General features: G+C 43.2%; 1 protein-coding gene across 2 annotated transcripts in view; it reads left to right on the top strand.

Annotated features, from left to right (window-relative positions):
- The window catches only part of LOC148029832 (inositol hexakisphosphate and diphosphoinositol-pentakisphosphate kinase VIP2-like), a 269,020-nt gene that overhangs the window by 41,940 nt on the left and 199,606 nt on the right, over window positions 1–27,474 (top strand). For both annotated transcript variants that reach the window (XM_087686139.1, XM_087686140.1), the window contains 3 exons: window positions 23,109–23,262; window positions 23,638–23,708; window positions 23,837–23,941. In XM_087686139.1, coding sequence (XP_087542265.1) covers window positions 23,109–23,262; window positions 23,638–23,708; window positions 23,837–23,941 — 330 coding nt within the window. The remainder of the gene's footprint in view (window positions 1–23,108; window positions 23,263–23,637; window positions 23,709–23,836; window positions 23,942–27,474) is intronic.

Below are 27,474 nucleotides of genomic sequence, written 5' to 3'. Positions count from 1 at the left end.
CTCAAATCTATTGGTAATGGCTGAGGGCTTATCAAAGGAAGGTAGAAATGACTGAAGAGAGAGAAAATTCTGCATTTCCAGCCCTAAATAGTGATCAACATAAAAATTCCCAAATTTGCCCCTTGATTTCAACACATGTGGGCACAAATTGGGTTTCCTACACTTGCATATGAGTCCCCTGGCTGTCAATGGGTAATCCTTCTCAAATCTGCTCTAATTTCTTAGTTATCCGGAAAATCTCATTGTTGCATTCCAAACTTCATAACATAACACAAGCCATTGCAATATTTGCAACGGGCCTCTTAAAATGCCTAGTTGAGATTTGGTAGCATGCTTCTTGAGATAGTTGAGAAACTCTAATTTACATAGAAATTCAGAGTTGTACCAGCAAATTAGGCTGAGAAATATCAAATCTTTGTGGGAGAAGAGATGAGCAGCAAATTAGAGAAAATTCTTTAACTTTCTTGTGACAGAAATGCTTGCACAACAGTTGCCTTGTTGTTCCAGCCCTAGAAAGTATTGTAGATCAGATTTCTTTGCTGTCCTTGATGGCTTCACTGCTCTCTCTCAGCCCATCACTCTATTCTTCACCCATAGATCTACCCCAAACAACCTAAATGGGAGAGAAATAGCCCAACATGGAAGAGACACTTGCATGCAGCCCAAAAGTGACTCAAACTTAACATTTGGTGAATTTCCATTTTCATTGGGGCCTCCACATGCAAAAACTAGTTTCCTAGCCCTTTGGCCCTATCCTCATTTTTAATAACATTAAATGGTGCTCAACCTAAAATTTTAATCCTAACTTCTTTGAACTTGAAAGTGTTGAAACTTTCCACCAACCTTAGTTTAGGACATTAAATCATTTAAATCTCTAATCCTTATAATACCAAAAGTCATTTTCAAGGGGAAAGTTAATATCCCTGACCAAGATCTATGCTAGCTACCCCATTGGCACTTGTCCACAATAACTTTTGCCAATATCTTCTAGTATCCAAACATCAATAATTAAAAAATTCATTTTCTCGTGACAATCAGCTCTTTGGAGAGTGTTCTAGTCTTCCACATAGTTGTAACAATTCTCTGATTAAAAGTTTGCAGTTCTTCCATTTTTCTAGTGCTGTCACAACTCTATAGAAATAGAATTTGTATCCTTTTTCATTAATTTGTCTATATAATGATTTATTAAATTTGTTTCCTTTGCACTGATTAGATATAAAGAAAAGTGCATTGGAGCTGGCCACTGATGAGTGGTCACAGGTTATGGTGACCCACGCGGTGGGTTAGAGAAAAGATAGTTCACACTTCCACCTATATGGCCCGATTGGGCGCCTGTGACCAGAACTCACGCATATCAGGGTTAGACTCGCACACAGAAATGATTGATGCCTTGAAGTGTGGGCTAGATCCGCGAGAACAGACAGCTACAATCAACAAGATGGCATGATCATGAAATGCTTGTACAATGTGCATGTATGGGCTGAAAGCTTGAAATGCACATTTCTTTGCATAGGAAAGTCACATGAAGGTTCTGATACCGTTTTTGCGATGTACACGGAAAAAGCTTTCATATGACACCCATATTGGGGGGTCCCTAAATTTTAGGAGCCTCGAATTAGCCTAAAAATGCTAGTCCTAAAAAATAGGGATGTCATTCTAAAAATAGTAAATTCTGTACTCTGACTGTGCTTACTAAATTCCCACAAGTTTCCAAGTGTCCCACCACTTGTCACATCTCATGACATGTGGCTGGACACTTGTCTTGTGCTACTCCAGCATCATTTTTCTTTACTGTAAACTCATGTACAGCATCCACAGATAGCAAGAAACTGGTCCCATCCATCCCCATCATCATCCCCCACTTCTCCATTATCAAATTCCTCCATATTCCCTCTTCTATCACTGCTGTTTTACAGGACAACAAGCCTGTAAATTCATTACAGCACCTCCTTCTCAAGCTCTTTCTTTCATTTTATTTACAAGAAGCAATTCCTATCCATGTACTGCTGACCAACGATGAATAAAGGCTGATTTTCCCTCTTTCTCCTCTCGTACTGTAAAGAAATCAGTCCTTATCATTGCATAATAGATAATGCATGTGTGTTTGTACATCTCTGCATGATCTTGTGAGAGTGAGAATTACTTCTCCTCACTCTCAGGTTGATTGTAACTGAACTCTTCCCTAAGGGACTTGGGTTGAGCAGAAATACATTCCTTCGGGGGGGGGGGGGGGGGTTGGCCCATCTTCAACCCTCAATCTTGTCTCCATTACTTTTACATTTTCATGGCTGTAATTTTGTGAGTAATTTTCATTTTCAGCTTGAAGTGTTCATTCTCTTTTATATTAAATCTCGAAAACAAGCGAATATCATAATTGTTAAGCATACTACGTTGTTCGGGGCATTTACAATGGTATCAGAGCTTTGGCTCGGTCCTCACCCTGACACTGGTAGTGCTTGCAATTATAAGTTTGTTTTTTTTCAGCCCTTGCATTGAGTGCTTGAGCATATTTTTCTTAGAGTCTCAATGGATCAGTCGAGTGCTATCCTTCAAGCCATTCAAAGTCTTAGAGAGGAGAATCAACAAATTCGTTAGCAACTTCTCAAACTAGAAAAAGTTGAGAATCCCAAAGAATTCAAGGAAAGAAGCCCATCTGCTTCAAGGAGACAAAGCCATACCAATGAAAGGAGCCGATCAAGAAGTCCAACTACTTCTAAGAGGCAGTCCCATTCTACTTCAAGACAAAGAATGAGATCGCGTCGAAGCTCATCCTCTTCTTCAAAGTCATTTGGTGCCTACTCTGATGGACCCTCTTCTAGTGACGAAGAGTCATACCCTTCTCATGGAAGACCTCATCATCGTCAAAGGCGTCGACATTCTTTACCCTCGTCTCCATCTTCATCCCCATCAAGCACTTCATCATCTTCAACCTCAAGATCCGGGCATGGACGGAGGCATAAGAAGAAGAAGAAGACTAAGTCACTATCTCAACTTAAAAAGAAGATCAAGTTCAGTATGTATGATGGTTCCCGAAATCCTGATCTTCTTCTGAAGTTTATTCGTCAATTTCAAATTTTGTATGGTCGTGACAAGTATAAAGAAAAAGAAAAGATTAAGTTTGCAGCTTTACATTTGACTGACTTAGCCCATACTTGGTGGACGGGGTTGGAATATGATCATGCTGCCCCAAAATCATGGCAGTCCTTTGTTCGCATGATACAAAGTCAATTTCTTCCTGTTCATTTCAAAAGAGATGTAAAAATGGAATGGGATCGGCTTTGGCAAAGGAAAAATGAGTCACTTGGTGACTATACCAATAGATTTTGGGAGCTACTTTTGAAGGTCCAACATTTCAAAAAGATCAGCAGTTCGGAAAAGCTTAGGAAGTTTCAAGGTGGTTTGCATTTTAAACTTCGTACTGCTCTTAATCATTATCATTGTTCTAGTCTCAGGGAACTTATTGATCATGTTGAGACATGCGAAATGGAGCACAATGGCAACAAATCATTCCAAAAGAATGATAAGAAGAGAATAGTTGACGATGAGGAGTATTCAGCCCCAAATGAAGGACAAAAACAGCGGCAAAAGCAGTCATCAAATCAAAAGAAGATGAAGCTCTATGCATCTCCTAATGCTCTTCAATTTCACTCCAATCTATACCCACAAGCAAAGCAACTTTTCGAAGAAGAAAAGCAATGCTTCATGAAAGAAGGGAAGTGCTTTAAATGTGGACAAACAGGCCATATAGCGAAGCAATGTCCAAACAAAGGACAAAGCAAGGTTTCTGACAACAAGCCTAAGTCGCCAGTGAAAATCAATGCTATCAGTGATGTAGTTGCAAACACAACTCACACTCCAGAGATGCGCAGATTATTAAAAGCTTGGGGACAGTTGCAAGGTAAGCAAGCACTATTCTTGATAGATCTTGGGGCGAATGAAAATGTCATTTCCTTGCAATTAGCTAAAGAGCTTGGATTAAAGAATGAAGAGATGGACACTCCGACAGAAGTTCGCCAAGCTTTAAATGCCGATGAAGGTGACACAGTGAAGACTGTGACACCCTACATTGGCAAGCTCAAGTTTCAAATTCAAGGCTATAGTGACGAAGATACCTTCTGTATCGGAGACCTTGATGGTTGCGATATGATTCTTGGCATGCCTTGGAATCATAGAGTAGATTCAACCATCTTCTCTCAGAAAAAGAAGGTAGAACTCACCAACAAAGGCAAGAAGTACGAGATCCAAGCTGGAGTTTCTGGATACACCATACCTATGGTAAGCCATATGCAAGTCTCTAGAGCAATTAAGGATTGTGTTCAATATTGTTTGCTTTATCTCACTGATGTAAAAGATAATATGAATGCTGAAAACCAAGAGCGACTTCAGCTCTTGGAAAAGTATAAAGATTGTTTTTCGGAAGATCTTCCTTATTAGCTTCCCCCAGAAAGGCCAGAAGACCATCATATTGATATTATTCCGGGCAGTTCTCCTCGTAATATAGCACCATACCGTGTGAGCCGTCCTCAACAAGAAAAAATCAGAAAGCAAGTCCAAGACCTACTCAACCGTGGGCTAATTAGGCCAAGTAGCTTACCATTTTGTTCAACGGTTTTTCTTGTTCAAAAGAAAGATGGCACATTCAGGATGTGCATTGATTATTGAGCCCTCAACAAAATCACTGTGAAGAATCGGTTTCCTATTCCCAGAATTGACGACATTTTGGATCGTCTAGGAGGCTCAAAGGTTTTCAGCCGCATTGATCTAAAGAGTGGTTATCATCAAATTAGGGTAATACCACAAGATGTACACAAAATTGCTTTCCGCACTTCATACGGTCTTTATGAATTCTTGGTGGTTCCTTTCGGATTAACCAATGCACCAGCCACCTTTAATCGAATGATGGAGCGCATCTTTAGAGAGCATCGACAATATGTCGGTACTTTCTTTGATGATATTCTTGTCTTTAGTAAGAATGAAGAGGAGCATCATCAACACTTGGAGATTGTTCTACAATTACTTCAACAAAATCAACTCTTGGTAAATGGTAAAAAGAGTGAATTTTTCATGCATAAATAAATTGCCTTGGGCATATCATCTCTTCTGAAGGGATTCAGATGGATCCTGAAAAGATCAAGATAATCCAAGAATGGCCTTATCTTCATGATGTACATGAGGTGCGATCGTTTCTTGGCTTATGCTCTTATTACCACCGCTTCATCAAGCATTTTGCACATATGGCTTTTCCACTTCATGACCTTACAAAGAAGAAGACCTCTTTCCATTGGAAGGAAAAAGAGAAGGGAGCCTTCACAAGGCTGAAAACACCTCTTACTTCTGGACATGTTCTTATCATTCCAGATTTGGTAAAACCATTTGTGGTGGAAGCAGATGCTTGCGGTGATTGTATTGGTGCAGTGCTAAATCAAGAAGGCCATGCCGTAGCCTTTGAAAGCTGCCGTCTAAATGATGTGGAGAAAAGGTATGGCATTTATGAAAATGAGCTCTTAGCAGTGGTTCATGCTTTGAAGATATGGAAACATTATCTTTTAGGCAATGAATTCCTTATTAAAACTGATCATCAGAGCTTGAAGTATTTCAAGACTCAAAAGCATTTGCAGGAGAAACATGCAAGATGAAAAAATTTCTTGTCTATGTTTCATTTTCAAATTATGTACACTCCAGGGAAACAAAATGTAGTTGGTGATGCGCTTTCTAGATTTCCTCCCATTGCAACTATTACAGTGGCTCATCATGAAGATTTTTAAACGATGAAGAATACTTATGATGAAGATACTGATTTTGCAGCAATTTGGTCAAATTTATAGCAAGGAGGTTCTCATCCAGATTATTCCATCAAAGACGGTTACCTTCTCATGAACAATCGCCTTTGTGTCACTCTTCCTGTTCGACAAAAGGTGCTTAAAGAAAGTCATGAACCCCCTTATACAGGGCATAGATGGAGGGCAACCACTCTAAGTGCAATTGAGCGCTACTTTTATTGGCCAACATTACGAAGAGATACACATAACTTCATTGAGGCTTGTCTAGTATGCCAAAAATCCAAGTATGATAGGCAGAAGACTCCAGGATTGTTGCAACCTCTTCCAATGCCCAAAGATCCATGGAAATCTATCACAATGGATTTCATCTCAGGTATTCCAAGAACACCTCAAGGTCATGATATAATTTGGGTCATAATTGATCGATTCAGCAAGCAATCACATTTTATTCCATGTCATAAAACATTGAAATCCGCACAAGCTGCAAGACTTTTCATTCAACATATCTTCAGATTACATGGTATGCCTTCTGAGATCATTTCAGATAGAGACTCCAAATTCACAAGTAACTTTTGGCGTGCTTTATTTGAGAATTTGGGAACCATTTAAAGTTCTCCTCAGCTTTTCATCCTCAAATTGACGGCCTCACTCTTTTGGATATGTTGAAAGCTTATGTTAGTGAACATAAGTCACAATGGGAGAAATATCTTCCATTATTGGAGTTTGCTTACAACAATACAGTGCACTCATCCACAGGAAAAGCTCCAAATGAAATAGTACAGGGTAAAGTGATTCCTCCTCCAATTATTCGCACTAAAGATAAGATTTTTGCTGTTGATGAGTTTGCTTCAGATTTAAAAACAACAATGGATCAAGTTCGAGCCACTATCAAAGTTGCCCAAGAGCGACAAAAGAAGCAAGCAGGTAAACGAAGAAGACCTTTGGCTTTTGAAAAAGGTCAATATGTCTTGCTAAAGTTTGATAAAAGCAGGCTCAACAAACAAGGTTCCGGTCAAAATTCATCTTTTCCAAAGCTCTCTAGTAGATACTTTGGACCCTTCAAAGTGATTGAGAAAATAAATGAAGTTTCTTATCGACTTGAGCTTCCTGCTCATTGGAAAATACACAATGCTTTTCATGTAAGTTTGCTAAAACCTTACATAGGATAAGAACCAAAGGAACCCATTACTGAAGATCCCCCAGAAGTTAAAGAAACAGAGCAACTCTTGGAACCTGAATAGATTTTGTTTCACAAGGATCGAACCACGAGAAGTGGCCTTGTGACACGAAAATTCTTACTAAAATTCAAGAATCTATCCACAATAGATGCACAGTGGGTAGATGAAAAATTCATAAAGGATTACCCATACATTCTTTAGCCATATCAAGAAGCTTTTCAGCTGAGGACAGCTGAATAAAAGCCAGAGGGCTGTCACAACTCTATAGAAATAGAATTTGTATTCTTTTTCATTAATTTGTCTATATAATGATTTATTAATTTTGTTTCCTTTGCACTGATTAGATATAAAGAAAAGTGCATTGGAGCTGGCCATTGATGAGTGGTCACAGGTTATGGGGACCCACGCGATGGGTTAGAGAAAAGATAGTTCACACTTCCACCTATATGGTCCGATTGGGCGCCTGTGACCAGAACTCACGCATATCAGGGTTAGACTCGCACACAGAAAGGATTGATGCCTTGAAGTGTGGGCTAGATCCGCGAGAACAGACAGTTACAATCAACAAGATGGCATGATCATGAAATGCTTGTATAATGTGCATGTGTGGGCTGAAAGCTTGAAATGCACATTTCTTTGCATAGGAAAGTCACATGAAGATTCTGATACCGTTTTTGCGATGTACACGGAAAAAGCTTTCATATGACAGCCATATTGGGGGGTCCCTAAATTTTAGGAGCCTCGAATTAGCCTAAAAATGCTAGTCCTAAAAAATAGGGATGTCATTCTAAAAATAGTAAATTCTGTACTCTGACTGTGCTTACTAAATTTGGTTGTTTCTATTCTTGACAGTATTCAGCCCAAAAAGGAAGGCCATAGAGAAGAGACAAGTGTCAAGACACTTGTCACACAAGTTTCCAAGTGTCCCACCACTTGTCACAATTCATGACTTGTGGCTGGACACTTGTCTTGTGCTACTCCACTTTTCTCTTTTGTACTAGCTCTTCCCTCTCCTATAAATAAGAGCTCGTTTTTCTTCATTCAGCATCATTTTTCTTTACTGTAAACTCATGTACAGCACCCACAGATAGCCAGAAACTGGCCCCATCCATCCCCGTCATCATCCCCCACCTCTCCATTATCAAATTCCTCCATATTCCCTCTTCTATCACTGCTGTTTTACAGGACAGCAGGCCTGTAAATTCATTACAGCACCTCCTTCTCGAGCTCCTTCTTCCATTTTAGCAACAAGAAGCAATTCCTATCCATGTATTGCTGATCAACGATGAAGAAAGGCTGATTTCCCCTCTTTCTCCTCTCATACTGTAAAGAAATCAGTTCTTATCATTGCATAATAGATAATGCATGTGTGTTTGTATATCTTTGCATGATCTTGTGAGAGTGAGAATTACTTCTCCTCACTCTCAGGTTGATTGTAATTGAACTCTTCCCTAAGGGACTTGGGTTGAGCAGAAATACATTTCTTTGGGGGGGGGAGGGTTGCCCATCTTCAACCCTCAATCTTGTCTCCATTACTTTTTCTTTTTGATGGCTGTAATTTTGTGAGTAATTTTCATTTTCAGCTTGAAGTGTTCATTCTCTTTTATATTAAATCTCGAAAACAAGCGAATATTATAATTGTTAAGTATAGTACATTGTTCGGGGGGTTTACAAGTGCAGTTGTGGACAATTTGTAGTTTCAGTGCCAGGAGTGTCAAGCAAACCATGTCGACATTTTTCCTTATTTTCTTGAGGTTATTTCTATTTTTCAAGCATCATTTAGGTCTGACATGATTTTGCATATTATTTATTTGGGTGACCTTTTAGTTAGCTATTTGTGAACCTAGGCATTGACTTCAACAACATTTAACAGTTTCAAGTATCAGTCCTTTCAAGTTACCACTCTTAGTTTTCCTTCCTTGCATGTGTATGTGTGTGTCTGTTGTGCACCCACTCAAAGCTCTCCGCATGTTAGTGATACATGCCATTTGGGCTGTGCCCAAGAAAATACCCATGTAGCACACTGATGATTTGCATTGGGTGAGGTCCTCTGGAGCAGTCTGCTGAGTGTCAGAACTAAATAACATCCTGCATCATTACAGAGGTGATTACTGGTACACCCTGGAAACATGCTCTAAGTTGGAAACTTCAAGCCCCTTGAGATAACGATACTCATTCTTTTTGGAGGAGCTTGGGAGATGGATTTTTCTCCCAATATCTTTTCGTGTAGATGCGAGAACCATACAAGCACTTGATAAGGTAAGGCTTTATTGATTGTTCTTGTAGCGAACTGTTTACCGCAGCACAGAGAAGCGGGAAATGGAAAAAAGAAAAGAAGAAAAAGGCACCTTAACTGGCAACTAGACCCTGGAAAAAATTAAACGCACGGCCACGATCCTCAAGAAGTCTTAGAGTCGCCCAAGGAGAGTAAAAGAGTAAAAAGCGCACCATTAAGTGCGAAAACGCTTCCAAAACCTTGTAAGAGAGCGCCAGGCTCACTCCTGTGCAAATTGTATGCATTAGTTGGGGATAGGATAGGCTAGAACGGTGGGAAATGAGATGGGGGCCTAGGCTAATGGCCGGCCATGTAAAAAAGGGGGATGATCGCCCATGAAAAGTAGGGCATGTATATAAAGTTGAAAAGTGAATGGGAAGCTCATTCTTGTGTGTGGCCAAAGCTTCTTCTTCTTCTTCTCTTGTTTCTTGCCTTCTTGCTTGTGCTTGAGAGAGGGATTGAGAGAGTGTGAGGGAGTGATTGTGTGAGAGTGAGGGATCTTGGAGAAGAAGCTCTCCATCTTCTCTCTTCATCTTCCCCTCCTCTCTCTTCTCTTGTCTCGCGCGTGGCTATGGAGGATGAAGCTCATGGGAGAGGGATCGAGGTTGCTTGAGCTTGCCTCAAGGATCGTGGAGCTACCGGTGTGCAAGAGAGAGAAGGGTACTCGATCGAGCATCAAGGTAAGCTCACTACACCCTTAAGGTAGGCATTGCGCGTCGACTATGTGAGAGGTAGCCATGGCCGCTCGGTTCAAAACACTTGAGCAATAAGTGGTCCGTAGGTCTCGGGGTAGAGCTTGTAGTTCCCCTCCATTTTGGTTCCGTTGCCGGGACCGACGGAATCGAGCCTTGAGCGCCGCGCGCATCAAATCGAGCATAGAAGTAGGGTTTGCAGCCTGAACCGGTGCTCGAGATAACTAGGAGATTTAGGAGGGTTTAATCCGTGAAACAAGGAAGTATTTGGGTTTGTTGGAAGCATTAGATTAGGACTACCATTCTGCATTTCTGTTTTGCATGTTGGCTGCACTAGATTAAGGTTAGATTAGGGTAAAAAAAGAGAAAACAGAGGTTCTGGCTGCTGCTAGAAATAGGGAAAGGGAACTGGCTGTAAGGTTTTGCAGTGCTGGGAAAGGACCTTAAGAGGCTTGGGAGGCTAGAACAAACCTCATTTCTTTGGTTAGCCTTGTGAGAGAGAGAGAGAGAGAGAGAGCTTCTGGTTCACAGGAAGAGGAAACGCTACCACGATTCTGGGTGCCATCGATTCGTGCTGCTCCAGGTGAGTCTGGTGTTTTTCAATAGTGCTCTAATCAGATATGGGAAGTCTGTAGTGATTGTGTGCAGTAGACATTAAGAGGGATCCAAACGCGTCGGAATCGCGCCCGCCGCTGACGCAGTCGGACCAACTCGCAGTGGTCCGATTCCCAGAATCAGACCACCCGAGTCCTGGGGTTGGACCGTCCGATTCCCAGAATCGGACCGTCGGACTGAGGGAGTCGGACCATCCCTGTTCGATACCTAGAATCGGACACCCCGATTGGACGTGCCACGTGGCACTCGGACTGCCCACTAGAGTCGGACCATTATAGTCGGACCATCGTAGTCGGACTCGGACCAGTCCATAATCGGACCACTTTGAAAATAGGACCACCCTCTTGGTCCGATTCCCAGAATCGGACCACTAGGGTTGGACGAGTCCCAGAATCGGACCAACCTCGTCCAACTATTAGAGTCGGACCAGACTTGTCCAATTGCAAGAATCGGACCGTCCGACTCCTAGAGTCGGACCAGCTCTGTCCGATTCCCAGAATCGGACCATCATGCCAGAAGGAAAAGATAAGGATCTTTTGTTGGCCGTGCCACAGACCTGACCCCCAGGACGCAACCTGAACACCCCCAAGACCCAGTTTGACCATTAGAACCTCAGAGACCAATTGAACTTAGGGCAGAACAGAAAACGCAGCACAGACCCGGAGAAAGACCGTAGAATAGTCGGGAACCGAGTTGAGAACTCAAATTAGGCTGGGAATGTGGGTGGAAACAAGGTGGAGTTCGCATTAAACGCTTTCTGCATCGACACTTCACTCTTGTGCCCCACTAAGTCTTCACAGCAAGAAAAGAGAAAATGCTGTTTTTCGCACCAAGCACCACGAAAGCACTAAGCACAACGTGTGAATAAGGATCGCAGCTGCTTTCGAAAAGGAACACACCAGGATATCTAATAACATTAAGGAACCCACTAGTAGGAGAAGACCCCAAGACTTAGACAGGTGCCTGAGTGCCCTACTAGTAGTACCTGGAGAAGACACGAAGACACGGGAAGCAACAAGATAGAGGAGTGGAAGCTGCCGGAGCTGATTGGATTCATTGACAACCTCGTGGAGCTAGAAGCAGAAACAATGTCGGGATCAAGAGGCGAACAAGGGGAAGACCAATTAGACTTAGGAGAATTTCCAACCTCGGTTCAGGAATTGGTTCACGACTACGATCTACTCACCAGGACCGTGATCCAAGGCAGACCTGTAGAGGAAGTGGTAGCTAACCTGGAAGAAGAGAGAAGAGCTATCAAGAGAGCGCTGGAAGGCATAATTGCCTACAACCATGAGCAAAGGGCTAGAAGGCTGTAGCAAGACGTAGATATGTACGAGGCTAGACGAGTACTAGATCTAGCTGGGGCGGCCAAGTCCGGACCGAATGTAGAGAGGGAACGGGCAACAGAGACTGACATGACATTGAGTGAACTGGTAGCAAAGCGACTCATGGACATTACGTCCGTGGAACAGAGCGCTACTGCCCTAGCCACCGCGCTACTGTCAGGATTGGGAGTCACGCAAGGGGCTAAAGGGAAGGCTAGAATCCCCATAGTAGCAAAACAACTAGCTCGATAAGAACCTAGCAGTGACCCGTACAGCTTTATGAAGCAGTTCGAGCAAGTATGTGAGGCGAACGGTCTTACTGACCCTGCGCAGCGAGCTCAAGCCTTTGGCCTGTGCTTAGGCGATAAGGGGAGGACCTGGTATTCTAGTCTGGATGACGCAGAACGTACGAACTTTGCTCGCCTTAAGGGCCTCTTCATTAAGAGGTTTTCGGAGGCGGGGTATTCTAATAACCTCATTGTTAGGTTGATGAATATCAGTCAAAGGGAGAAAGAGGACGTTAGGGATTGCGTCACTCAGGTGCGCAGCCTCTACAAGAGAATCCCTGCCAATGAGCGACCTACCGAGAGGGCAGTGTCTACAGTGTTCATGAACGGGATTCGGAGTGAGGGGCTCTACAAGGCTTTGGCCAGTAACTCCACGTTGCAACGAGACGTACTAGCTCGAGTCTTCGAGGAGGCAATACGCGTAGATGATCAACTCAGGGAACGTAGCATGAGGACTACCAACCGAGATAGTGCAAGCCAGAGGGACCCTGAGAGATCAACCACTTTGGGGGAAAAAGCAACTGCTAGCGTGCAGGATAAGGGAAAGAGAGTAGACCACGACCAAGGGATGGCAGAGATGAGAATGGAGATTGCACTGTTGCAAGAGCTCGTGAGGAAGCCTGTGAGATCGCATGTACAATGTGTATACTGCGGCGGCAATCACCTCCCAGTTGAGTGCCAAGATCCTAGATCTCGGCTGTGCTCAAATTGTGGTAGATTCGGGCATGATGCAGTGCATTGCAGAATGCCGAGGAGATTCCCATACACGCAATAGTACAACCCTCCATACTTAGGTAATAGGCCACCTAATTTCTTTGGCAGGGGAGCCCGGTTAGCTCTTCCAGCACCGACTGACTCAAGACCTGCCGTGCCTAGGCTGGAGATGAACCCAACTGGTATACCCAGGCCACCAGGGCCTTTTGTGACTCACCCATCTAGCGATGCTGCTATTTACTTTGTGGAGGAGCCTAATGAGGAAGAGACATATGTCAATCCGTACATATCCTATGACGAGGAGGGCCACCCAGTCCTGATGGACTATCGGCCAGTGCCGGTGATGGCTTTAGGAAGAGGAAGAGGCAGAGGCCTTGGAGGGCCCAGCTAGGATCCAGTCACATGCTGGACTTGCGGCCACCCAGGCCACATTTCATCATGCTGCCCAGAACGAGAACAAGCTAACAAGGACAAAGCGGACCTCCGATGCACAGAGTGTGGTATCACACATCTGTTTCCTGACTGTCCTAGGCGGAAGCTAGCTCTGCCAACATGCTATCGGTGCCGTTGGGGCTCTTTGGAGTGGAAACGTTTGGTAGTGAGGACGCGCCCATCCCACTACATGCTATGACGCGAGCTCAAATGAAACAAGCAGGCATCTCCTTGCCAGGGCCAAGTAACCTTGATGCAACCTCAATGGGGAAGAAAAGCCGGGGGAGACGGAAAAAGAGAACCGAGGCACAGATAACCCTTAAAACTGAGGAAACGACTACGCTAGTAACGGGAAAGAAGGTCACAGACGCAGAGGCAGAGACCTCCGCTCCCAAGATAGCTGAGCTAGGGAGTGCCAAGGTAGGGGAATATCCCCACCCCAAACGGCAACTCGAGGCTATAGCCAAGGTCAAGGAGTGGGTTCAGGACGCCCAAAAGCACCTCGAGGATGCTGAATCCATATTGGAAGATCCTATGGACGACTTCTCCAGTGTGAGCACACCAGTCTCACCCTCAAAACCACAGGCTGCGAGTATACCTGCACCACTGGGAGTGACTCAGTAGCAAGGCCGGGGGGAAACTTACCAGGGCAGACAGAACGCATGGCCTTGAACTGCTAGCCTCAGAGGAAGACAAGGGTCCAGTAACCTCCTCACAACCTTGTTGTCCACTCCAGTAACTCTAAGCTTGGAGGATCTGCTTAGGCAAAATCATTCCTTGTGGCAGGAGTTAAAAGACTTGATTGAGGGACACACAGGACTTGCGGGTGCTGATCTGCAAGATCATGATGCAGTTACATGGATCCCAAGTCTAACTCTACAATCAAATCCTAAGTCTTTGCATATCAATGCTTTTTGGGAAGGCACTGAAATGCACGCAGTTTTGCCCGCCCTAGCCTTAGGAGACATGACTCGAAAAGGAATTGTAGACACAGGTGCCGGTGTTAGTGTGCTAAACCATGCAGTCCTGGAGGCACGGGGAAACCCTCCTGTAGAGACTGCTAGATTTAATGTCACGTTAGCAAACGGAATGAGGGTAAGACCATTTGGGGTCTTAAAGAATTGGCCGGTAAAGATTGCCGGTGTGTAATTTTCGGTAAACTTCATTGTCATGAAGGGAGTGGATTACGACATACTATTAGGCCGACCTTGGATGAGGAATGCATGTGTCATAGAGGACTGGGGCAATGGGTTGATTTTCCTAGGGAATAGAACTAGTGTAGTGAGGGTAGAGATGGACACTTGGACGATGACACCTGTTGACCTAGCTGCCATCTCGGCTATGCTAAAAGGCGATACTCAAACGACCAAACCCTATGGATCGCTCGCTAAATATATTCCTTGCCCTGAGGATGAGAGAGATTGGATGCACGTTTTGGCAACCATTGACCTACCATTCTCGGATGAGGAAGAACCACATCAGCAGGCTGCTAAAGCCGCAACCATGCCAACTGAGGAGCCAGTTGTGCCACTTTGCATGATGGCAGGAAGCTCACTTAACCCGGGCAAACCAGCCTCGTCCCACGTCCCCAACAACAAATTAGAGCTTCTGGAAATCGTAGAGTATCTGACCAATAAATTGGACAGTAATTTGGCTGCTAACTTAAAACCTCTACGTGACCTTTTAGCTAAACCAAAATGGAAATGGACCAAGGTCCACGACGTGAACTTGTTATATAACTGGGCTTTAGTTATTGATGACAAGGAGATTGAAGAGGGAAGCTTAGGGGATGATGAGCAGTTAGAAGGACAGGACTCGGATGATGAGGAGTATGAGGACTGTCACTCTACGGGAGGAGAGTGAAGAAGAGATGGACACTATAGAGTACGACACGGAAGGAAAAGCGATAGAACAAATCAGGGCAGACTCGAGGCCTAGGAAAGAAGGGACCAGTCGGAACGAAAAAGGAGTCATGCAAATGGAGTGTGACAGATCCTGGCTAGAACGCATAGGAGCCGTGGATTACGAGCAAGCCGGAGTAGCACAACCATGGGTAATCCCAGTGCTCAAGACAGATGCACCTATGGAACTACGACCCCCTGGGGAAACACCTTCCTCAAGTGAGGGATGCGAGTTTAACTCAGAGTCGGAAGTCAGCACTGAGAGTGATCCCGAGATACCGCAACCCTTTAAGGTCAAATGCACCAAGGGAGACTTGCCAGTCCACTTGAGGCGCAGGAGACTAAAAGAGGAGGCTAGAAAGCAAGCAAGGGACTTAGAAGCAGAAAGGCAGAAGAAACCACAGGATCTGCCCAAACGGTTTACAAAATTTAAAAAGGGTGACAGAGTGGTGATTCTGTTAGGTGCAAAAAGACAAGGTCAGACTAGTGAACCGATCGAGGGACCCGCCAAAGTCAAAGAGGTTAACTTGGCTGGGGAAGGTGAAAAACCAAGACCGGTGTTCATGGGAGATGACTTGGCGGAGGATGAAGAGACCAAACTCGTTGCGCTCCTGCAAGAGTATATTGACGTATTTGCCTGGACATTGGACGAACTTAAGGGAGTCGACCCTAGGGTCGTGACTCATAATATCCCAATGGTCCCAGATGCAGTGCCAACGAAACAACGACCTTACCCCATGAATCCCAAGCACGCCCATGCAGTAAAAGAGAAGATTGATAAACTCATGAGGGCAAGATTCATATATGAGATCGAGCACACAGACTGGGTATCACCTATCGTGATTGTCATGAAGAAAAATGGAAAAATCCGAGTGTGCGTGAACTACAAGAAAGTGAATGCCGCTACGAAGAGGGATAACTATCCTTTACCTTACACCGAGCACATGCTTGAGAGGGTAGCAGGAAAAGAAGGATACAGTTTTCTGGATGGTTTCTCGGGCTACAATCAAATGCAAGTGCACCCCGACGACAGGCACAAGATTGCCTTTGCCACGGAATGGGGTGTATTCACTTACATTGTCATGCCTTTTGGGCTGATGAACGCACATGCAACTTTTCAACACCTAATGTGTACTATTTTTAAGGACATGTTTAGGCGCGAACTGGAAGTGTTTGTAGATGACTTATGTCTACACTCTAGTTGGGCCGAACACTTGGAAAAATTGAGAGCTGTCTTTGAAAGGTGTAGGTTGTACCACCTCTCGTTGAACCGCTTAAAGTGCCAGTTCTGGGTAAAACACGGATGCATCTTAGGGCACGTAGTGTCAAGGAACGGCATTGCTACTGACTTTTCCAAAGTCAGAGTCATTGTTGACTTACTGCCACCCGATAACTACAATGGAGTTCAGTGCTTCTTAGGATACACTGGATATTATTAACGCTTTGTACTAAATTACGCACTAATAGCTAGACCATTGTACAAGCTATTGATAGTGTTTGAGTGGACGGAGGAATGCCATCGCGCATATGAAAAAGGCTCTTACGACTGCACCAATCTTACGAGCCCCAGACTGGAACATAACGTTTCATGTACACATAGACGCCAGTTCGCTATTGGAGCCGTGCCTGGTGAACATAACTTGGATTACCCGGTGAGTTTTGCCAGCAGGCAGCTCATAGAGACCGAGATGAACTATTCCACGACAGAAAGGGAGGGGTTGGCCATGGTATTTGCGGTAAAGAAATTTAGGCATTACCTGTTGGCCACTCCCTTTGTCTTCTTTGTTGACCATTAAGCCTTGCTGTATCTTGTGAACAAGCCTTGCGCTACGGGACGCATAGCTAGATGGTTACTCCTTCTACTGGAGTTTGATTTCTCTGTGGTTGTACGCAAAGGAAGGCAGCATTACATGGCTGACCACATGTCCCACATACCCACAGGAGAAGCCGCTGGACAAGGCATGCCTGACGATTTGCCGGATGCTCATCTCTTTAACTTGTCTAGTGAGAGAGAATTATTTAAAGCTGATCCGACGCCGTATTGGGCCTATGACATAGTGCAAGTGCTAGAAAATGGACTACCTGAGCGACCCATTGAGAAGGCCAGGCTGAAAAGACTTATCTTGAAAATTCAGCCATACCAACTGATAGCTGGCCAACTCTACAGGTTGGGACAAGACGGTTTATTGCACAGGTGCGTGTGTGAGCACGAGATGCACGATGCATTGAACGAAGCACATGGAGGAATTGCTGGAGGACACTTTAGCGGGGACACGACAGCCCGAAAGGTGCTACAATCCCAGCTATGGTGGCCCACCCTCTTCCGTGATGCAGAATTCGTAAAGCACTGCGATGAGTGCCAACCGACCAAAGTGCCTGTGCGGAAAGACAAGATGGAGTTGACCCCTGTCATAGCCCGACAACCCTTTGAAAAATGGGGCATCGATTTTATTGGACCGATCAGTCCTGCGGCACAATATTCCCAAGCTCGCTACATCATAGTGGCAACCGACTATCTAACAAAGTGGGCAGAGGCACGAGCCACGAGGAAGAATGATGCTAGGACCACTGCAAAGTTCTTGTGGGAGCAGGTCATTTCACGGTTTGGCTGTCCAATCGAACTTGTAAGCGACCAAGGCACGCACTTCATTAATAAAGTGATCGCCCACCTGCTCTCTACCTTCCTAATAATGCATCGGAAGTCCTCTCCCTATTACCCTCAGGCTAACGCCAAGCCGAATCCACAAATAAAATCCTAGTCAACGTGCTTACAAAGGTCGTGTCCACTTCAAGAAGTGATTGGGACAACAAGCTAATGGCGGCCTTGTGGGCCTATCGCACAGCGTATAAAACGGCGGTAGGACAAACGCCTTTTAGGCTGACATATGGGACTGAAGCCATTTTGCCCTTAGAATTTTTCATCCCTAGCTTAAGACTAGCAGTCGAGGAGCGTTGGGAGGGTAGGGAGGCTTGGACCAATCACTTAGTGGAGCTAGAGCGCCTAACAGAGACTCGACTCCTCGCCACCCACTCTCTGATTTGTGAGAAGGCTCGACGAAAGATGTGGTTTGACAAGCATGTCAAACAGCGAGACTTTGAACAAGGGGACCTTGTTCTACTATATTTTGTAAAAGGACATAAACAGAAGATGAAGTTTAGGGGACTAGGGCCTTTCAGGGTACGCATGATTGGTAGGACAGGGAATGTTGAGTTGGAGACGCTTGAAGGCGAAGGAATAGGCTTTTTTAATGGCAGCCGTATGAAGAAGTACTATCCTCCTTCCCATCCATTACACGAGCCACCTATGCTAGAACCTCCAATGAACGTCTGCATGGCTACTATAACCGACCTTACAGATCTGGACGAGGAAGCAGTGGCACCGGCATACCTGCGAATCACAGTCACAAGAGGAGTGACGTATTCTTTCGATGCCTTGATTGATGAAGGTGCCGACTACAACATCCTGACGCATGACCATTGGACACGCATTGGTCAACCAAAACTACAGCCCACTAATGCCAAACTCACCCCGTTTGGGGATACTGCTTATTCACTCCTAGGCAAATGCAAGGTAGTCGTTTCCATCGAGTTTGAAAGTTTACCAGCTTTCTTCCATGTGTTGCCTGACACTACATGAGCCGGTAATGTGTCACTATTGGGTCGCACTTTCAAGAAGCAAACAAACTGTAATGTGGATTACAACCTAAACCGCATTCATCTTGCTATCGGCAATGTGCGTATAGTGACGACTTTCAGCAAGGGTTGTATTGATTCCTCCACCATTGCGACGCCACCGGTAGAAACCCTTACAACCACGCTCCAGGCCGAGTCTAAACAGAAGAAAACTACGGCCTCGTGCCAGGCTCTCGACCCTAGGCCCAAACCCACCAAGAGTGCTCACAAGGCCAAGGAGTCCAAGTTGATATGGGTGCCAAAACGGCAAAAACCACATTCGGGTAGACCACCCAAGCGTGATCCTAAACGCCAAAATCATCAACCGTCACGGCCTAAGAGGCAGTCTAAACAATATCAACATAGACACACAATCACGCCGTGTTGGATCCCCAAAGATCTGTTGCGAGCACAAGGATACTAGGAGGGCAATCCCTGGATTTGGACGCCTAAAAACGGCAAGTTTAAAAGCTCATCTATAAGCATTCTCACCCCAGCGAGGGAGGCTTGCACACATGGTGCCCAAGACATAGTCAGCAAACCATTGCCCAGTATGGCTAGTAAGCCCCAGCTCATCTATCGACCAAAACAAACGCCACAAGCCTTAGACCTACCTAAGTTGGAGAACTTAAACATCCCCATGATTGCCCACTCTGAACCCAGCACGACTCCCATGCCCCCAGAGCTTTCTACAGCACCTCACAGTGCTTTGGAGTGTGCAGCCACACCTGAGACACCAATGACGGAGTTACCGCTATCCAGTCCATTTGCACCGTCACCACCAACAGGTCTTAAACCTTCCTACACAGTACGACCTTTCCTTTCCTTGGCTAAAGACCTCGCCGCGACTTCTGGGGATGACTTAATAACCTGCATCCAGATGTTAGACAAAACTTTCACTACTTTCGCTAGAAGTTATGAGAGGCTCGACCTAGGTCTTCTTGACAAAACGCTTGCTTCAGATGTTCGTGCATTACCATGCACTTGGGAAGAATACGAACTTATGACCACTAAATTCCCCAAAATTGCTGCCGAACTGATAGCAAACGACGAAATCTCAAAGGAACAAGCTGTCCTCAGAAGACTCATCACTTCATATCGTAAGTTTCTCGTTCTGCTCCTGAACACGAGTTGCAAGAGCTCACGCAGATGGCAAGCTCGCCTTCCACGTTCTTGCAGCAGTGGTTTACTCTTAGGATCCAATGGGAGACAAAAGGTTGCCGGATAATGACCAATGCTGAGCAACGCAGGGCCGTTAAAACCCTCGAATATGACCCTATTTATGTGGCACCTATATCGTTTAGGGTTTTGGCCATCGCCCATAACCAGCATTTAGACGATCAGGTGCTCGCTCACCCCTACATTGACCAATTCCTCATCGAAGAGGAATTACATGTTGCGAGTCGCCTCAATACTGGAGATCTCTTCCACGATGACTTGACCTACATTTCCCAAGTCTCCATCCAACCATCTGCTCTTGATTGTCCTGCCCAACTCGAATACAATCCAAGCTTCTATGATTGGTTATTGGCCAGGTAAGTCAACCCACGCGAAACAGCATTTACCTCGTCCTTCCTGTGCTAATCCTAGGAAGGATTCATTGAAAGATCCAAGACGAAGGGGGGGAGCAATGTGAGCAAGAGCAGAGCAAAATGAGAGTTATGCTATCTAGCTAGCAGAATGTTATGATTAATTAAGTTTCTATGGAAGAATACTGCAAGGGAAAACAATAGCAATTGCTACTGTGGGCCGATCTCTAAAATTCAAGCCTCTAAGCAAGTATACCAATTTTGGGCACATACATTTTTCTCTCAAACTGAGTTTTGATTAGAAATAAGCCGATTGTTAGGCATTAATGTTGGCATGGTGTGTTGACAGGTCACCACCATGGCAGGACAAGGCAAAGGGGGCAAACTCCCATTCTCTGAAGAAGAGATGACCAAATTCGGCATCAGCATCGAGACACGAGGATTCAGTCAATTCACCTTCAAGCACACACTGAATCTGGATGAGGCCATCCTGGAGGAACTTGTGATCAAAGACTTGGTGGACAGATGCCACCTCCACAAGTATGTGGAAAAGGTGGGGCAGGCCGTGGATTACGGCATGTGTGCGGATTTCTTGAGGAACTTCGACAAGGGCAGGAACTGTGGCACTGTCACAGTAAGGACGGGGGAGCAGGAAAGAAGAATCGAAGTGCCCCTCAATGCAACAATCATAGAAAAGGCCCTGGGGCTCGTACCCAAGAAAGAGAGACGGCCGAGACGGGATGTTTACGCCATGCTGGGGGTAAAGAAAGAAGAGGTGCACACCGTGGATGGAATCAGCTTGGCTGACATCCTGGACCCAGCAGTGAAATTACAAGCGAAGATGATCCATACACTCTTCTCGAGCCAACGATACAATGCATTGATGAACAGGATCGGGGTCCCGTTGTTAGAAAGCATCGTAGCAGGAGTCCCTGAAGAGGTAGACTGGAATGGGTTCGTGCAGAAAACCATTCAAAGTTCAGCTGCCCTCCTCACTCCGGCGGAAGCACCAGCAGGAGGAGAATCCCCTGCCTCAACCGCGCGCTCCACAAGGAAGAAACCTGCGTCAAAGGCAGCTACAATCAGATACGGTGGTATTTTGACAGCCATCGTAGATGAAGCAATAAAGGATGCGGGCGTCATGGAGGAGCAAGCTGCGCATCAAAGCCCACCGCATCAAAGCCCACCGCATCAAAGCCCACCTCACCACGAAGGAGGGGAATCAAGCGAAAGAACAATAAGTGACAAGGGAGAACAGGAGGTGCCGCCTACACGAGCGAGCAAACCCGAAGAACAAAACAAAAGTGACAGGAGACAGAAGGAAAGGAAAGAGAAATTAAGTAAAGAAGAACGGGCTGACATCAAGAGGGCTCAAAGAGAGTCTAGGAGGGCTGAGGAAGAAAGGAGGAGGAAAGAGGAGGAGGAGCTTGCAAGGATAAGAGAGGAGTCAAAGAAGGCAGAAGAGGACAGGAAAAGAAGGGCGGAAGAAGAAGCAGAAGAGCAGCGACTGAAGGAACTAGCCGAATTGGCAGAAGCTACACGAAGATCTGTGGAAGAGACCCATGGGGGCGGAGAGCTCGAACCCGTAAGCCCCCGCCATAAAGCCGAAGCCAGTGCAAGTGTGGAAGCAGCTCCAGTGGTCGTAGGCAAGGGCAAGTCCCTACTACATCCACTTCCTTCCTCCTTTGTGCCAACAACTGCTGAAACCATGACTGCAACCACCGCACAACCCACACCTCCCCTTGACACGGCACAGCTCATGAACATGGTGCAGATGCTAGTGAGCAAAGTGGCTGAAATCGTGCCAGAAACCAGATTGAAAAGGCCCACTGCCGCAGATGCAGAGTCACGGCAAGACCCTAAACGACAAAGGCTGGAGGCATCGACCACCATGCCCCATACTCCCATGCCTGTCGACACTGACTATGACGCATATGTGGCCGAGCTACTGACACAACTGGACAAGGCGAAAGAAGAGAAGAAAGTGGCCTTGCTGGAGCTAGAGAAAGAAAAAGAAACGTCAACGGCCCTTAGGCTAGAAGTCTCAAGGCAGGGAGCCGACAGACCGAGAGAAATAAAGGCCCTGCAGGACCAACTAGCAGAAAAAACAAAGAACCCTCTCCTCTCTTGTAGAACCGGGCCTAGTAGAGCAGGATGGAGTGTGTTACCTGTTCATTCAAAATCCTTGAAGAACTAATCTCCCAATGTCACGTTTGGTCACATCAGATTCATATGACTTCCATTCCACTTGTATTTGTGGTGTATTTATTCCACATTCTGTACAAACTACTAGGTTCAAACAGTTCGGAGTTATTGAGCAGCACACTTGATGGATAATAATTGTGTAGTTTTTATAAACAAATGAGAGCTGTTCAGATCTAAGAAGTCGCCTATGAGATCAATAATAGTTGTTCTAACATCTAGAAGGAAATTTACATTACCTGAGAGTGAATGATGGGCAGGAAATTTGAGTGTTCGTTGTCCTGTGTCAATAGCTTGGATATAGTAGCATACAGATCACACTTTTTTACGAGTATTGGCATCTTGAAACCAAAGAGACGAGTGTATGTTTATGAAATGTTGCTTTTCTTTGTTCCTACTTCTGATTGGTTGGTTTTTTAAAGGTTTCCTATGTTTTAAGTTTCGATTCCTCACAGAAATTTAGAAATCATCTAATGGCTGGATTATTATAAATTTACTAATGGCAGCACTTGGAGGAGCATGGCATCCCCATACCCGATTATGCTCTTGTAAACAGAGACCATCCTTACCAGAATGTTGAGTATTTTGTTGAAGAAGAAGATTATATTGAAGTTGGGGGGAAAAGAATATTTAAGCCATTTGTGGAGAAGCCGGTTGATGGTAAGATTGTAGCTACACTGCTTTGAGGATCATTTTCCTGTTGTTTTTCATATTTATAGTGTGCATGGTTATGATAGTATATAGGTTGCAATTTCATCTAGGACTGCAGTACATGTTTTCACAAATAGGGTGCATTACTTGTGATATTAGGTCTCTTAGTCCATATCTAGTGAAACAGGGTACCCCATACCGGTTGTGTATAAATCACATTCATGCAGGCATTAAGCTTCTTAAATTTGATGATGCTGGCTTATTGTTAGCCATTCTTTGCTGTTTTGGATAGATGCAAGGACTCCACATTTGGCAAACCTAACCTTAAGCGTGTGCTACTTGAGTTAACAAAGTGTTCTTAGGTTTAAGGTATGGAATTTGCAGGGGATAATCACAGCGTAAGAATATATTATCCAAGTGCAGCTGGAGGTGGCATGAAGGAGCTGTTTCGCAAGGTGAATGATAGTTTCATACCTCAACGATTTGTATTGGTACTATTATCTGATGAGGCAGATTAACAATTCATATCAGAGAAATACCAGATCTTTGACCATAATCCTGAGTACATGGTTACATGCCACAGATTGGGAACCGATCAAGTGAATTTCAGCCTCAAGTACGTAAAGTTCGCAGGGACTCTTCATATATTTATGAGGAATTCATGCCAACTGGTGGAACAGATGTAAAGGTGGTTTCTGCACTTTGATTGAATTTCACTCTTTTTGTTGTCTGTAGTTGATGTTGTAGCCTTAGTGACAAAATGGACATACATGTCTACAATGATCTATGTTTTCTATGGAATGTAATATACAAAGAATCAGCTGAGTTAATATGTTTGGACGCTCCTAGTAGTAGGAAAAGATGGTGTGGTTTGCAAGTGTAACAATCAGCCATAGATACTATAGAAACTCCGATAAAAGACACTTCAAAGCAAAAGGGAGATTGATGCATTGGCTACTAGAGATTTTTGAGACAGAGAACTATGAATCTATGAACAAGCATAGGGGATTATTATGTAGCATTGGAATCCCCGCAAACCCTAGTCCTAAGGCTCACACACACATAGAGGTGTGTTCACATATGTTCACGTATAGCTGACAAACCCACCTTTGGTTCATGGGTGATTGAACCCATGATACAAAACACAAAGAAGGAGCACTAATAGGAAGGTCTTACATGAAATAGAGTTAGTGTCTTATCTTGTATGATAGATTCTAAAGAGGAGATACATAAGTGAGAGAGACGTGAATACGCTAGATCCTGACATGGTCTCTCGACAAGCTCAAGGACACGAAGTAGAGCATGATACATAGGTGCATGTTCGTGACTCAAAGGCTGATCAAAGGACGGTTTGCCTAAGAGACACAATGCACGTGACTAGGGGTCTAATATTTAGGTATAGCTCTCAAGCTTAATCCAAAGGTCATGGTGAAAGTGATTACAGACCACACACAACTACCAAAATCCACCCTTCCTTCCCTCGCCTCCCAACCACACACACACAAATTACACAACATAACTCTCGATGGAATCATAAAAGAAAAGTAATACAATCATTTTGGATGAAAATCTAGGCAGAGTATGAATTCAAAAGGTCTTAATGTACGAGGGAGCATGGCTAGTATTTGATAATCAAATCATTTTGATTATTTTTGAAGTAATATATTAAAAATGTACATTTAAAAGAGTCTAAACGCTCTGAACAATGTAGTATACCCAATAATTATAGTATTCGTTTGTTTTTAAGAATTAATATTTCAAGAAATAGAGAGAATAAATAGTTAAAGTTGAATATGACAATTTACAATTGTGGAAATGTACAACTAATAGAGACAAGATTGAGGGTTGAAGATGGGCAATCTTCAGTTGCAAAGGTATTTACATCTACTTAACCTAAGCTCCTTGAGGAAAAAGCGAGCTCAGTTACAATTATCTAAAGAGTGAGGAGAAGTAGTTTTGGCTCTCACAAAGATCATGAAAAGATGTACATAGACATATGCATTACGAACTATGCAATAAAAAAGAAGAGATTTCTTTATAAGATGTGAGTAGAAAGAGGGAAAATCAGCCTTTTTTCATCAATGAATTTACAAGTTTGTTGTCGTGTAAGACAACAATGAAAAAATAGGGAATATGGGGGCATTATGTGGATGGATGGGGTTGACTTTAGGCTATCTTCAGTTCTCTATGGCCTTTCTTTTTGGACTGAGTACTATCCAAAATAAAAACAACTAAATTTACTGAGCACTTTGATAATAGAAAACTTACTATTTTTAGCATGTTATCTCTATTTTTTAGAACTAGCATTTTTAGACCAATCCAAGGCTCCTAAAATTTAGGGGCCCTCCAATATGGGTTTTATATAGAAGCTTTTTACTAGTACATTACAAAAACACTGCTGATTTTAGGCTATCTTTAGCTCTCTATGACCTCCCTTTTTTGTTTGAGTACCATCCAAAATAGAATAAATCAAATTTAGTAAGTATAAATAGTATACAAAATTTACTATTTTTAGAATGTTCTCTCCATTTTTTAAGACTAGCATTTTTAGACCAATTAGAGACTTCGAAAATTTAGAGATGTTGTAAACTTTAGGAATCCCCCTACAATACGGATGCCATAGAAGCTTTTTACTAGTATATTGTAAAAACAGTACCAAAATCTTTATGCGAGTTTTCTATGCAAAATTATGTGCATTTGAAGCTATTAGTCTATATATGCACAAAGTACAAACAATTTATGATCATGCTATCTTGGTAATTGCAGTTATTTTTTGTGGCAGATCTAGCCCATTGTTTAAGATATTAATCCTTTCTATATGCAAGCTTGACCATGATATACTTGAGTTCTAGTTAGGTTAGAGGCACCCAATCGGGTCATATAGGTGAAAGTGTGTATTATTATTTTTTAAACCTATTGCATAGGTTCACCAAAATCTGTGGCTACTCATATGTGGCGAGCTTTAATGCACTTTTCTTTATATGTAGTAAGCACAAAGAAAATAAATCTAATAAATATCTAATTATATAAAATAATAGAAAGAATACAAATTCTTTTTCTATTATGTTATGATAGTCATTCGGTTTTTATTTAGTTGTCCTCATTTGAAAAGTGTTTTTATATGATTGAAGAAAGCTAGGATAAATTTTTATATATTTTTCATGTTTTCATAGTAGTGCATCTATTATAGCCAAAATTTTGAATTTTAGCAATAATTTTTGTGTAACAAGGCTACATCTTGTGATTCAATCCTTTCTATTCAAGCTCCAAGAGTTATTTTGTTTCTTCGATTTCTTGGTAATCTTCAATAATGGGTTTCTTTGGTTTTGGTCTTATGTAAGGCTTTAGGAAACTTACATAAAAAACATTCTGTATTTTTCAATGAGCAGGAAGCTCAAGTTGATAAGCAACTTCATTTATTTTGTCAATGACTTTGAAGAGTCTAAAATATCTACTAGAAGCTTTGAAAAAGATAAATTTTTATTAGAACCTTGTTTTAGTGTGTTTTTATCAAATTTTAATAAGATATATTGATCAATTTTGAAAACCAAATGTCTTTTTATTTATTTGCTTGTTTTTTTGTATTTTTGGGATAGCTTTGATAGTGACTCAAACTTGATCCATTGATGTTTTGAAATTTAGAGAAAACTTATCAGCAATAAAAATCTTATCTTTAGTTCGAATGATTAGAGAGGGACTTACTTTATCTTCTATTATGTCTTTTGGATCTTTCCTTTTGAACGAGTGCACTATATTGTTATAAGTAAACTGTAGCAATCAAAGATACTTTTTTCATTGTGACTTATGTTTACTAACATAAGCTTTTAATATATTTAAAAGAGTAAGATTCACCTCTCTTTAGCTATTAGTTTGAGGATGAAAGGATGAGGGGAATTTTAAAATGGTTTCCAAGTTCTCAAATAAAGCAAGCCAAAAGTCAGTTCTAAATTTAGAATCTTCATTTTTTAGATGATTTTAGAAGGCATACTATGTAATTTGAAGATATATTGAATAAAAAGTCTTACACCTTGTAAGGATTTCAATGTTTTATGATATGAAATAAAATGTAATTGTTTCGTTAATTATTAATTATGATCCAAATTATATCATGACCTTGAGGTGTTTTAGGAATAACTGAAATGATATTTATTGTGATAAATTCCCATGGAGCATAAGGCATTGAAAGAGATTGTAGTAGTCTTGGAGTCTTCTTCGTGTGAT

Source organism: Lygodium microphyllum, chromosome 10 (genome assembly GCF_053477565.2).
Source record: "Lygodium microphyllum isolate KBCC chromosome 10, Lygodium_microphyllum_v1.1.10, whole genome shotgun sequence".
Lineage (NCBI taxonomy): Eukaryota > Viridiplantae > Streptophyta > Polypodiopsida > Schizaeales > Lygodiaceae > Lygodium > Lygodium microphyllum.
The sequence above is the reverse complement of the archived record's forward strand: the minus strand, read 5'-3'. Positions and strand labels throughout refer to the sequence as shown.